This window comes from Peromyscus californicus, unplaced genomic scaffold (genome assembly GCF_007827085.1).
Source record: "Peromyscus californicus insignis strain IS unplaced genomic scaffold, ASM782708v3 Scaffold_13__1_contigs__length_99412109, whole genome shotgun sequence".
Lineage (NCBI taxonomy): Eukaryota > Metazoa > Chordata > Mammalia > Rodentia > Cricetidae > Peromyscus > Peromyscus californicus.
The window spans coordinates 4,087,905-4,100,186 of record NW_026294424.1 but is presented as its reverse complement, the minus strand read 5'-3'; the positions used below and the strand labels follow the sequence as shown (position 1 = coordinate 4,100,186).

General features: G+C 40.8%; 1 protein-coding gene across 9 annotated transcripts in view; it reads left to right on the top strand.

The window, feature by feature from the left end:
- The window catches only part of Grk4 (G protein-coupled receptor kinase 4), a 103,807-nt gene that overhangs the window by 73,125 nt on the left and 18,400 nt on the right, over positions 1-12,282 (top strand). For 8 of the 9 annotated variants that reach the window (XM_052736156.1, XM_052736158.1, XM_052736154.1 and 5 more), the window contains 2 exons: positions 8,917-8,954; positions 10,475-10,564. In XM_052736156.1, coding sequence (XP_052592116.1) covers positions 8,917-8,954; positions 10,475-10,564 — 128 coding nt within the window. The remainder of the gene's footprint in view (positions 1-8,916; positions 8,955-10,474; positions 10,565-12,282) is intronic. The other variant, XM_052736153.1, reaches the window with a different exon arrangement.

Here is a 12,282-nt window from a genome sequence, read left to right as displayed (position 1 = left end):
GAGGCCACATTCACACTGAATTAATTATATTGCTTTTTAAAAACCACTGTGGCTTGCTTCTGTAAGGCAGAGGTGGTTGGTCCCATGGACTTAGACCATATATCTGATAATGTTGGTGACCAAAGAGGAATTACTCAACCAGAATTCCAGTCCAGATTTGACCTCACAGAGATGAGCCAATGATACATTTGCACTTTGGTTTGTTTGTTTGTTTCTGAGTATCACCGTAGTTAGGAGGCAGCCTGCTGTGAATAGCAAAACCATGTTGGTGATGAACTAACTCTAACAAGAATCATTTACCTGTAGAACATGTAGCATTTTAGAGCAGTGGGGCTGTGTCTTAGTTTCTTTCTCCATAAAATGCCCTGGCAAAAGCAACTTAAGGGAGAAAAGTCTATTTTAGCTCACAGTTCCCTGTTAACAATCCTTCATAGCTGGGAAGTTGGAACTTGAGCTAGGCAATTGGAACTTGAGGGAGCTAGTCACTGTAATCAGATTTTTCTTTGGCCACCAACCAGCTCCCAAATCATGATACAGAAACTTATTATTAGTTATGAATGCTCAGCCTTATCTTATGCTTGTCCCACTAGCTCTTATAACTTAATTTAAGCTGTTTCTCTTCATCTAAATTTTGCCTCAGGGCTTTTTACCTTTCTTTTCTCTTTTTTTTTTCCCTAGATGGTGGTTTTTTTCATTTCTTTTTTGTTTTTTTAAATTTATTTAAGAATTTTTAAAATTCATTTTACATACTAACCAGAGATCCCCCTCTCATCCAACCTCCTGCTTCCATCCCCAGCCTATCTTCCCCACTCCCATCCCCTCCTCCAAAAGGGTAAGGACTCCCATGGGGAGTCAGCAAAGCCTGGTACATTCAGTTGAGGCAGGTCCAAGCTCCTTCCCCCTGCGTCAAGGCTGTGCAAGGTGTCCCACCATAGGTAGTAGGCTCCAAAAAGTTAGCTCATGCACCAGGGATGGATCCCACTGCCAGGGGGCTTTCAAACAGACCAAGCTACACAACTGTCTCTCATGTGCAGAGGGCCTAGTTTGGTCCCATGCAGGTTCCATAGCTGTTGGTCTAAAGTTCGTGAGTTTATACAAACTTAGTTCAGTTGTTTCTGTAGGTTTCCCCTGTCATGACCTTGACACATACACACCACCACCACCACCATCTCACCCCGCCCTGGCCACTTGTTCATATAATCCCTCTTCTCTCTTTTTGACTGGACTTCCAGAGCTGGGCCTAGTGCTTGGTTGTAGATCTATGCATCTGCTTCCATCAGTTACTGGATGAAGGTTCTATGATGACAATTAGGATAGTCACCAATCTGATTACAGAAGGCCAATTCATGCACTCTCTCCGCTATTACTAGTAGTCTAATCTGGGGTTGTCCTTATGGATTCCTGGGAATTTCCCTAGTATGAGGTTTCTTCCTAACTCCATAATGATTCCTTCTATCAAGATACCTCTTTCATACAGGTCAAAATTAAGCCAGGGGGTCGTGCTGACCACAGTGAGCAGGTCTTCCCATTTCAATTAATGAAATCTGGATAAATTCTGGCAGAGGTGGTTACAGGCCTACTTCCTAGGGTTTTCTTGATATTGTTAAGTTGACAATAAACACTAACTATCACAGCATACATTGTCATTTTATCTTCCCAATAGGATGGCATTCATTCACAGAGAGGAATGAGGGAGGAATGTGGGTCCAGGAGGCTCTAGTGTTCTGGTCATTTCTATAACAGAAGGAGAAAACTGAAATCTTGACTGGTAGTTTCAATGGAGTGTTCTAATTTCCTTGTCCTTTATTAAATAAGATATAGACTATGAGATTTCATCTACTTGGAATACTGTAGTTGTAAGCAATTCAGAGGAAAGTATTATTATATAGTTACTAAGAAAATGAATGTTTAGCTATTCATTGAATCTCTTTGTCTTGTGAATAAATTATGGATTGAAAAGCCAATGACCAAACTGTTGTCAAACTCTCCATCCTCCTACCTCAGCCTCCCTAATGTTGGGATTTCAGGTGTGATCAACTCCCTTCTTCATACAGTGGAGAAAGAGTCGTTGGCATACACCTGCAATCCCAGGAGGATGGAGAGTTTGAGAGCAGTCTGGTCTACACTGTGAGACCTGCCTCCAAAGAGTAAAACAAAAGGAAAAGGAAGAGGGTGGTGGTAATAGTCTGGCTTGGAGGAGAAAAACAAGGGGAGGGTACAATTGGACTTCAAAGTTTTCCAGTGGTGAGCTGGTCAAATAGGCCCGTAGGCAGTGTAGATGACTGTTGTCCTATGAGTTAATCAGTAGCCAGATGTATCCCTGAACTGCATGCTAGGACATACTCTGGGAGATAAGGCAACAGATATGCCCCACCCCCAAAACTCATATCCTGCTGATGGAGGGACAGTGACATAGATTGAAGACACATGTTAGAATCTATAGTGAGTAGTTTGAAAGATAGACTATGGATTTCTTTTATCCTTTCTGAAACTTGTATGGCTAAGGAAAGGATAACACTTTTTAAAAATGTTTTTAAGAACTGCTATGAGCCATATTCTTCTAAGTTAGAATTTCTGCTGCTTACTAAATAGTTCTCTATATACTATGATTTGAACATCTCTAATCCTAATATCTGAAATTTGAAAGGATCTTAAATCCAACACATGCACGCACGCGCACACACACACACACACATACACACTTTCTCAGTTGTGCATGAGTATATGCTAGTTTGTGTGTGTATGGGTATGCGTGCATGTGTGGGTACATGTTCATTTATGTACACTTGCATGTGGAGGCTCCAAATTGACATTGGTTGTCTTTCTTACTCACTCTTTATTTGTTGTAGTAGGGTCTTGGTGAATTTGAAACTCACCAGTTCCAGCTAGTCTAGCTAACCCTCTTACCCTAGGTACAGACATCCTGTCTCTGCCTCTTGAGTTCTGGAATTACAGGCTGCTGTCATGTCTTTACTTTTTTGTGGGGAGGGGTGGTTTCTTATAAACATTTAAAAGGTTTCTTTGTATAGCATTGGCTCTTCCAGAACTAGCTCAGTAAACCAGGCTGGCCTCGAACTCACAGAGATCTGCCTGCCTCTGCCTCCCAAGTGCTGGGATTAAAGGTGTGTGCCACCACAGGGCTTGTCTGTGTACCTTTGATGTTGCTCTAGATATCTGAACTCCAGGCTTTATGTTTATGTGGTAAGTACTTTATTCACTGATCCATCTTTTTAGCCCTCAAAACTTTTTAAGCACTGATAAGATACCATAAGTGGAAAATTCCACATTGGACCTTATGTGATAAGTCAAAGTCACAATGCAGATAGCAAGGTTGAAGAAGTGGCTCACTGGTAGAATGCTTGCCTAGTGTGCATGAGGCCCTAGGTTCAGTCTACAGTACCACACTCAAGTGTATGTACACTAAGAATAGTATGGAAATTGCCTTCAGGTTATGTGTATAATATGTATAAGAAACATAAAAGACTTTTATGTTTGTATCTTAGTCTGTTCCCAGAGTATCTCATTATGTATGTAAAGTATTTTAAAAGTCTGAAATCCAAGAGCATTCTTTGTCTCAAATATTTCTTTTTCTTTCTTTTTTTTTTTTTTTTTCAGAGCTGAGTACCGAACCCAGGGCCTTGCACTTGCTAGGCAAGTCCTCTACCACTGAGCTAAATCCCCGAACCCCTCAAATATTTCAAATAAGGGATACTTAACCTGTGCTAGGAAATAAACCCATTTCTTGAGTGCTTTCAGCAGCATCTCAGTATTTGGGGAAGTGGACTCTAACTGACACTAACTTGCTTTCAAGTTTACTAGGTCCAAGTTTCTTAATCAAGATCACTTAACACTCTTGGCAGTGGGGACTGCAGAAGTGGCTCAGCAGCTAAGAGTGCTTACTGTTCTTACAGAAGACCATAGTTCCCAGTGCTTATATCAGACAGTTCATAAATGTCTGTGACTTTATCACATAGACACAGATGCAAACACATCAATCCAAAAATGAATCTTAAAACATTCTTCATGGCAATGAGCCTTTGCCTTTGCTTTCCTCTATCACTCCAACCAGGAGCATAGATCTTCCCTGTGCATGTTGGTGTCTAGAAGGCTGGTAACGTGTGCAGTAAAATAATATTCCAGTGATGAGCATAAGCAAAGTAAAGATCTATTGACATCTGCAGAAGAGGAAGCAGATGAGCTCCTGGAAAGAGGATTGTATAGTAGGAGAGAAGAAGAGCTCTCTTACAGGATTTAAGAAGAAAGTTGTTAGAAACCACTGGGTAGGACTCATATTTGGATGGTTGGGCAGACATTTTATTTTGCTGAAGGATAAGTCTGATAGCATATGTGAGTTGTTTCTTCCTGGAGTGGGACTACCTATGCAGTACTACTTGGTCTACTAGGGACAAACTCCCTATAATCTGAGCCTGCTCATTGAGATGTAGAGTGCTCTGTAGTAGTGTCACTGCTCCCTAAGACAGATTGCATCCAGGGCTTGTTAAGGTGAATTTGGTTCCTGCTTGGAGGCAAGAACAGCCTTGCTCTATGCTTAACTATCATTTATCTCAGAACAGCATCCACTCTCTTGATGCCTTGAGATTGGAGTACCAGATCCTTTTTAAGATCTTGGTCCTTTTTAAGATCTTGACCTAAATGTTGAGGCTACACTAAAGTTTCAGTTAATCCAGAGTGCTTGTGCCAGCCCCATGTTCTTTCTCTTAGTGTCATTCTCAAGAGTGCCTAGCATGTTGTTCACAACATGGGTGCAGCAGATCAGCATTTGTCTTTAGTGTTACTCCCCAGAAGAGGCTGATGGCATTCACCTGAGGCATCAATGAAAAACCTTGCACAAGGCCATGCTAGGGTGACTGTCAGGGCAGCAAGTGTGGACTAATATGAGGTATGAAAGGTGATAGACAGGTGATCCATACTATTTCAAAGCATTCTTTCTGAAGGGTATCTTCAGTTATGCTATCTCATGATGAGTCAAGACTCAGTAACAGGTTGGAAAATGGAGTTCAGATGCAAAAGTACTATCTTTAACAGAATAGGAATGTGGAACTAGAAAAGTGAGCTGGTGTGGTATATGATGAATGTTAGCATACCTGAGAGTCCAACAATTACATATGTGTTATATACAAGTCAGCAGGGGATCCTGCAGTTTCAGCTGTAAAAAATAAATACAATGTTATTTATCTTTAACTCATGGATATGCCAAATAGTCTATCTTCCTGTTTTAGGATTATGGTTAGATCATCACCATTCAACCCAAAAGGAGCCAAGAGAATACATCTAATAAACTCTTTACAGTTGAGGGGCTGGAATGGCCTAACTACTAACAAGGGCATATCACATCTCATTATGTTGTGTTCAGTGTCCTCTTTGCTAAAATATGTTGTGCCCAATCTCAGGGATGGTTTGAAAAGAGCTATTTAGGCAGTGGTGGCGCACACCTTTAATCCCAGCACTTGGGAGGCACAGCCAGGCAGATCTCTGTGAGTTCAAGGCCAGCTTGGGCTACAGAGTGAGTCCCAGGAAAGGCACAAAGCTACACAGAGAAACCCTGTCTCGAAAAACAAAACAAAACAAAAAGGAAGAAAAGAAAGAAAGAAAAGAAAAGAGCTATTTACTTTCATCAAAAGCCTAGAAAAATAAAGCTTATGAAGGAAGGTTTGAGAAACAGCACTTGGTGGTCTAATGCCCTGGTGCTTACTTAGCAACACACATCCAGTATCATAGCTTGTCTCCTAGTATGTGTCTAGTATGTTTCCACTTAATTTTGCAACACCTCAAGTGTATTGCCTTATCTGTACTTACTCTGGAGAATCTTTGTGAAAATGGCTAGAGATGGAGTATATACAGTTCACAGTCATGACATACAGTGGGTATTCAGTGATAGATGGCCAATGTTATTACTTTGGATCTAGACAATGGACCACAGTATGTCAGAGTTCCAAGCATTTAGATATCAGATTTTTGACTAGTGTTCAGCATGTATTATTGCAACAATTATATTCTAGTTTAGTTTTTGTCACTGTGATTAAATACTCTGGCCAATTCTCTGGGGAAGGAAAGAATTTGGCTTATGCTTCCAAGTTACAGTCCGTCACTGACAGAAGTCAGGGCACGAACTTGGAAGCATTAACTGAAACAGAGACAATAGAGAAATTTTTTGTAGTAGTGCTATCTCGTCAGGACCACCAGTCTGCAAATAACAACATGGAGACTTCTTATTAATTATGAAAGCTTGGCCTTTAGCTTAGGCTTTTTCTCAACTAGCTCTTATAACTTAATTAACCCATATTTTTCAATCTACATTCTGCCACGTTCCCAGTTACCTCTCCTCTGTATCATATATCTGACTTTTAGTCTGCATCTCAATGGCATCTCCACCTTTCTTCTTCCCAGAGTTCTTTCTCTGCCTGAAACTCCTGTATTCTCTCTTGTCTAGCTATTGGCCCTTCAGCTTTTCATTATACCAATCACAGCAATATATCTTCATACAGTGCACAAATATCCCACAACAATGATTCTTGGTTTTTTAAAATATTAATGGTAGTTTTATTTTTTTGTAATATTTTAATTGATTCTTTGGGGATTTCACATCATATACCTATCACATTCACTTCCCCCTGCCCTGTGACCTCCTACTCTGAGCAAAAAAAAAAGTCCAATTTGTGTATACTCACTGAGGCGTGGTTGAACTCTCAGTGGTCTGCCCCTTAAATAGGACTGAGCCCTTGCCCTCCCACACCCTTAAGGAAGCCATCTACTGTGGAGAGTGACACTGTTATTGGGTTGATGTTTTCTTTCATTCTTTTGAGGGGCCTGCCACCCAGCTCCCAAATAAATCACTCACGGAGGTTTAGTCTTACTTATAAGTGTCTGGCCTTAGCTTGACTTGTTTTTTTGCCAGCTTTCTTTAACTTAAATTATCCCATCTACTTTTTGCCTCTGGACTTTTCCCAGTCTCTTACTTATGTAAATCTTACTCTTTCTCTGTGGCTTGCTGTGTAGCTTGGTGGCTGGCCCCTGGAGTCCTCCTCCTTCTCTGGCTGCTGCTTTCTCTTCGTTTTTCCTCCCAGCTTTCTCCTATATATTTTCTTTGCATGCTAGTCCTACCTATTTCTCTCTCCTGCCTCACTATTGGCCATTCAGCTCTTTATTAGACCATCAAGTGTTTTAGACAGGCAAAGTATCACAACCTCACAGAGTTAAACAAATGCAACATAAACAAAAGTAACAGACCTTAAAATAATTTTCTACAACATGACACTTCAGCATCCTATCACAGTTTTGAAGAGTTCTCTTCAATAGCTTCCTGTCTAGGCTGTTTAGGCTGTTACTATTTTGGAGGGGTAGAGGTGTTGGGGTGGAGATAGGAATTGTCATAAAAGATACTTACTGGCTCACAGTAGTATCTACATTTGATCGTATAGCTGATTATATAGAGGGGGCCAGACATAGGGTTAGCCTCTAACACTTTATTTTTTTTAAAGATTTATTTATTTATTATGTATACAGCATGTATGACTGCAGGCCAGAAAAGTGTATCAGATCTCATTACAGATGGTTGTGAGCCACCATGTGGTTGCTGGAAATTGAACTCAGGACCTCTGGAAGAGCAGCCAGTGCTCTTAACCTCTGAGCCATCTCTCCAGCCCAGCTTCTAACACTTTAATTAACCCATAGATCACAAAGGACCAGGCAGAAATGTACATCTGAGGCAGGACTCAGGGGAGCCATAGTGATGGCAGGCCACATTTGAGCAGAGAGGTTTGGGGTTGGGTCCTCTGAGACATGTGAGATGGAAGGATGACTGGAAAGGATAGAAAATCAATGAGATTGTGAAAATTCCATGTCAAGAATAGTTTAGTTTTTAGTAATGTTTAATAGGATTTTTTATTACTAGAAAGATAGAAAGGAAAAACAAAAATGCTCACTATTCTTGTACTTAGAGAATGAATGCATATGTGCCCACTGGAAAACAGCCGCCAGGCCACTTGGTTTTTCCTACCCGCTTTCTACCTTCTGCCCTGACAGCAGTGACATCCACCATGAGCCTCCTGAGCAGATGGCAGGCACCAGCTGTCTGCTGCTGGCAGGGGCTCACTTTGGATCTCTGGGATTTTCCTGTCTTGGTTGTCTGGCTCATCTTGCTGCTATGGCATTATTTCTGGGGTATTGTCTTATACTGCTAGCTTCAGATTGTCCTTTTCTTGTGCTCTAGTGATATGTCTACAGATTGACAGAGGTACCTAGGGAGGTTGGACTGTCCTCAAATGTGGAGTCATAATTAAATATAAAACCATTGAAAGTACTTTTTCATGAAAGGTAATGCATTTTAAAATATATTAACAACAAGACAGAATGAATGATGTTCATTAAGGACTAATTGCTTTCCTTACTTAGGCCTGCATACAGAACCACTAAAATGTCTTTAACTCGGCAGGACTATTCAAAGAAGTTCATTTTACATTTTTTTTTTTCTTTTTCGAGACAGGGTTTCTCTGTGTAGCTTTGCGCCTTTCCTGGAACTCGCTTTGGAGACCAGGCTGGCCTCGAACTCACAGAGATCCGCCTGGCTCTGCCTCCCGAGTGCTGGGATTAAAGGCGTGCGCCACCACCGCCCGGCTCATTTTACATTTAACATGTGTATGATGCTTGCTGAGATTCTTTTTGATTTTTATAGGCATACATCACTATGCCTAGCAAATTTTGTAGCATTCTTCAGCTACCTGTAGTTGTGTCTGAAGCCTATAACATTTCAGATTGCTCACAGAGAGTGGTTTTGCTTTCTGCCCTTCTAGCTACTGATTTTTGCCAACGAGATATCTGTGGCTGTTTCTTCTCAGTGCTTAGGAACTACAGCACTGATTTCTGAATAACAGCTTTTTGTTGTTTCTTTCCTTGTAGAGACCTAAAGCCAGAGAATATCCTCCTTGATGATCGTGGTAAGTAAAGAGAGGCTTTTACGCTTAAGTGTACACCTGTCAGAGGGACACATATACTTGGAAGCTAATGTGGACATAGCCAGTTAATGCAGACTGGAAATAATAACTAAAAGAAATTCTTTGGGATGTGTTCTTAAAAAAAAAAACAAAAAAACCCCAAAAAAACAAAAACAAAAACAAACCAACCCAACAGATGCATTGCTATCACGTGTACTTATGTAAAAGCAGAAATGTCAGATGTTAATGATGGATGTTTTAAGTAGGTGAAAATAAACCCAAAATGAGTATTTGCCCTCTGGGTTTCTGCTATTGGCCCATATTTATTTTTCTTTACTCCTCAGCTCTCTGAACTTGACATGCTGTCTTCAGTGCTATTCTCGTCATATATCACATGTCACAGGTCAGGGATGTGGACTTCTGTTATGGGGACCTGTGGTGGTAGATGGGGACTAGCCCTTGTAGTCAGCTCCTTGTCAGCATCATAGTTCCTTCTGCTCTTGGTGTCTCTGGATCTGAGGAGGAGCCCTATTGCTAGGATGCTGGCTGTGTTTACACTAAGTAGGTTAGCAATATTGAGAAGGAGCTTCTGTCTAATGATTCTTAGTGGCTAAAAGGATCTTCTTGTATAGTAGAGACCATGAGCCAGAACCAGAGCCAGAGTGATTGCTACAGAGAATAGGCCCGTGTGGCTGAGTCCTGAAGGCAAATATGGGGCATTAATCAATACATAGCTTTATGTCTACTTCTGCCACTGCTTTCTGCTTGTTACCTAACTTATGTACTGACCCCGTGAAGAGGAAAGGTGCTGGAAAAAGTAACTTTCCCAGGTTGTGTCTGCATCATCTGACTCTAAGCTTGTGATTTGTGGTCAGATGTGCTGCACTGCTGTCTAGAGTTGGCACTGAAGTTGCTTTAAAAGAGAGGCAGGGAGAGGACATGTTATATTGTAGGACACAGAGTAGTTTACTAGGTGTGTTAATAGGGTGGGTCTAAATCCAATGGCAAGTATCTTTAGAAGAACATTTTTTTGTAATTTGTTACTTTCATAGGAATTTAACAAACATTTATGCCCTTCTATACATAAAGCATTTGCATAGGCAAGGTCTCTAAGTAAAGGGTCTTAATTTCATTATTTCCACTGGTAGTTATAAGGAAATAATAAATATGGTACCTCTGTTTTTATCTGGTGATAAACTGTTAAAGGGCTTCTTCAAGTATAAATCTAATTTCATACTGTTAGTGAAACTCAATGTGCTATATGAAATTTCATTACATGTGTAAAGGTTAAATGTAACTTTTAGATACTGCTATTTTTTATGCATATTTGGTATGTGTGTGTGTTTTGTAGCACGGGTATGAAATCCAGAGCTTTGAATATGCTGGGCAAATGTTCTACTACTGAGCTATATCCTCAGCCCTCGTCAATGCTTTTTAGATGGACTTTGCCTCCCAGTTAAAATTGTTACTATTATGCTGTTACTTCTTCCCATGATCTGTACATTGTGTTTGAACACACACAGGACACATCCGAATTTCAGATCTTGGTCTAGCTCTGGAAGTCCCAGAAGGGGAGCTGGTTCGAGGAAGAGTTGGTACTGTTGGCTACATGTGTAAGTGAAAGATGCCTTTGGTGGACCTTATCCTTTCCTGTCAGGTGGCCCAGTGCTCCAGAACCTAGAGAAAAAAAAAGCTTTTCATTTACTTTAATAGTATAGACCTCATTAAGCCATAAAAGTAATGTCACATTGAAACATATTAATTAAAAATATTGCATTGCATTTATTTATTATTGTGTATCTGTATGTGTACATGTGAGCATGCCAGAGAGCACATGTGGAAATCAGAGGACAACTCAAGTGAGTCAGTTCTTTCATAAAACTCAGGCAAGTCAGGTTTTAAGGCAAGCACTTTTACTCATTGAGCCATCTTGCCAGCCCCTGAGATAGCCTTTAATAAAGCTAATTATCACTGTGATACTTTATATACAAACACAACAGTTCACGTTCTTCAGGACTGAAAACAATGATTATGTATAAATTTAATTTTGAAAGAACAAGTATTTTGGGGAGCAAACATGGTGATAAATGGGATTGAAGGTGTGTATCACCATGCTTGGCTAATAGGCATTTTTTTCTCTGCCCCCTCCCCAATTTTTTTTTTTTTCAAAACAGGGTTGCTCTGTGTAGACCTGGCTCTCCTGAAACTTACTCTGTAGACCAGGCTGACCTTGAATTGGGAGATCCACTTGCCTCTGCCTCCCTAGTGCTGGTACTGGAGGCATGTGCCAGCACCTTCTTAATTCTTTCCCCCCTTTTATTAAACATAGATTCTTTTTTCATACAAAATAATCTGAGTGCCGTTGAATACAGTTTCCTCTCCCTCTGCTTCTCCCAATTCCTCCCCACCTCCTCTCCTATCCTGATCTACTCCCTTTCTGTTTCTTATTAGAAAAGAACAGGCTTCTAGGAGATAACAACAAAATAAAATATAATAAGATAAAATGAAAACCATCATGTTGAAGTTGGACAAGCCCAAGCCAACAGAATAATAAAAGAGCCCCAAGAAAAGGTACAAGAATCAGAGACTTACTTGTTTACACGAGTCCCATAAAAGTACTAAACTGAAAACTATAATAAATATGTAGAGGGCCAGGTGGTGTTGGTGCTGCCTTTAATCCTTGAGTGGCAGAAGCAGACAGATCTCTGAGTTTTAAGGCCAGCTTGGTCTACAGAGTGAGTTCCAGGACAGCCAGGGCTACTCAGAGAAACTCTTTCTTGAAAAACCAACCCCCCCCCAAAAAAAAAGAAAGAAAGAAAGAAAGGAAGAAAGAAAGAAAAAGAAAGAAAGAAAGAAAAAGAAAAATGTAGTGTATATATATGCAGAGAACCTGGTGCAGACTCATGTAGGCCCTGTGATTGCTGCTTCAATCTCTATGAGTTCATATGAGATTTGCTCAGTTGTTTTAGAGGTCCTTGTTCTCCTGGTGTCTTCTATCTCCAGCTTTTTCTGCCTCTTCTTCCTAGTGGTTTCCTGAGCTCTGAGGAGAGGGATTTGATGGAGACATCTCATTTAGAGCTTTGTGTTTCAAAGTCTCTCTGTCTCTGTCTGTCTGTCTCTCCCTCCCTCCCTCCCTCCCTCCCTCCTTCCCTCCCTCCCTCTCTCCCTCCCCCCCCATGTGTGTGTGTGTGTGTGTGTGTGTGTGTGTGTGTGTGTGTGTGTGTGTGTGTGTGTGTGATGTCTGACTGTGGGTCTCTGTATTTGTTCCCATCTGTGGCAGGAGGAAGCCTCTTTAATGATGGCTGGAAAGGCACTGAACTATGAGTATGGC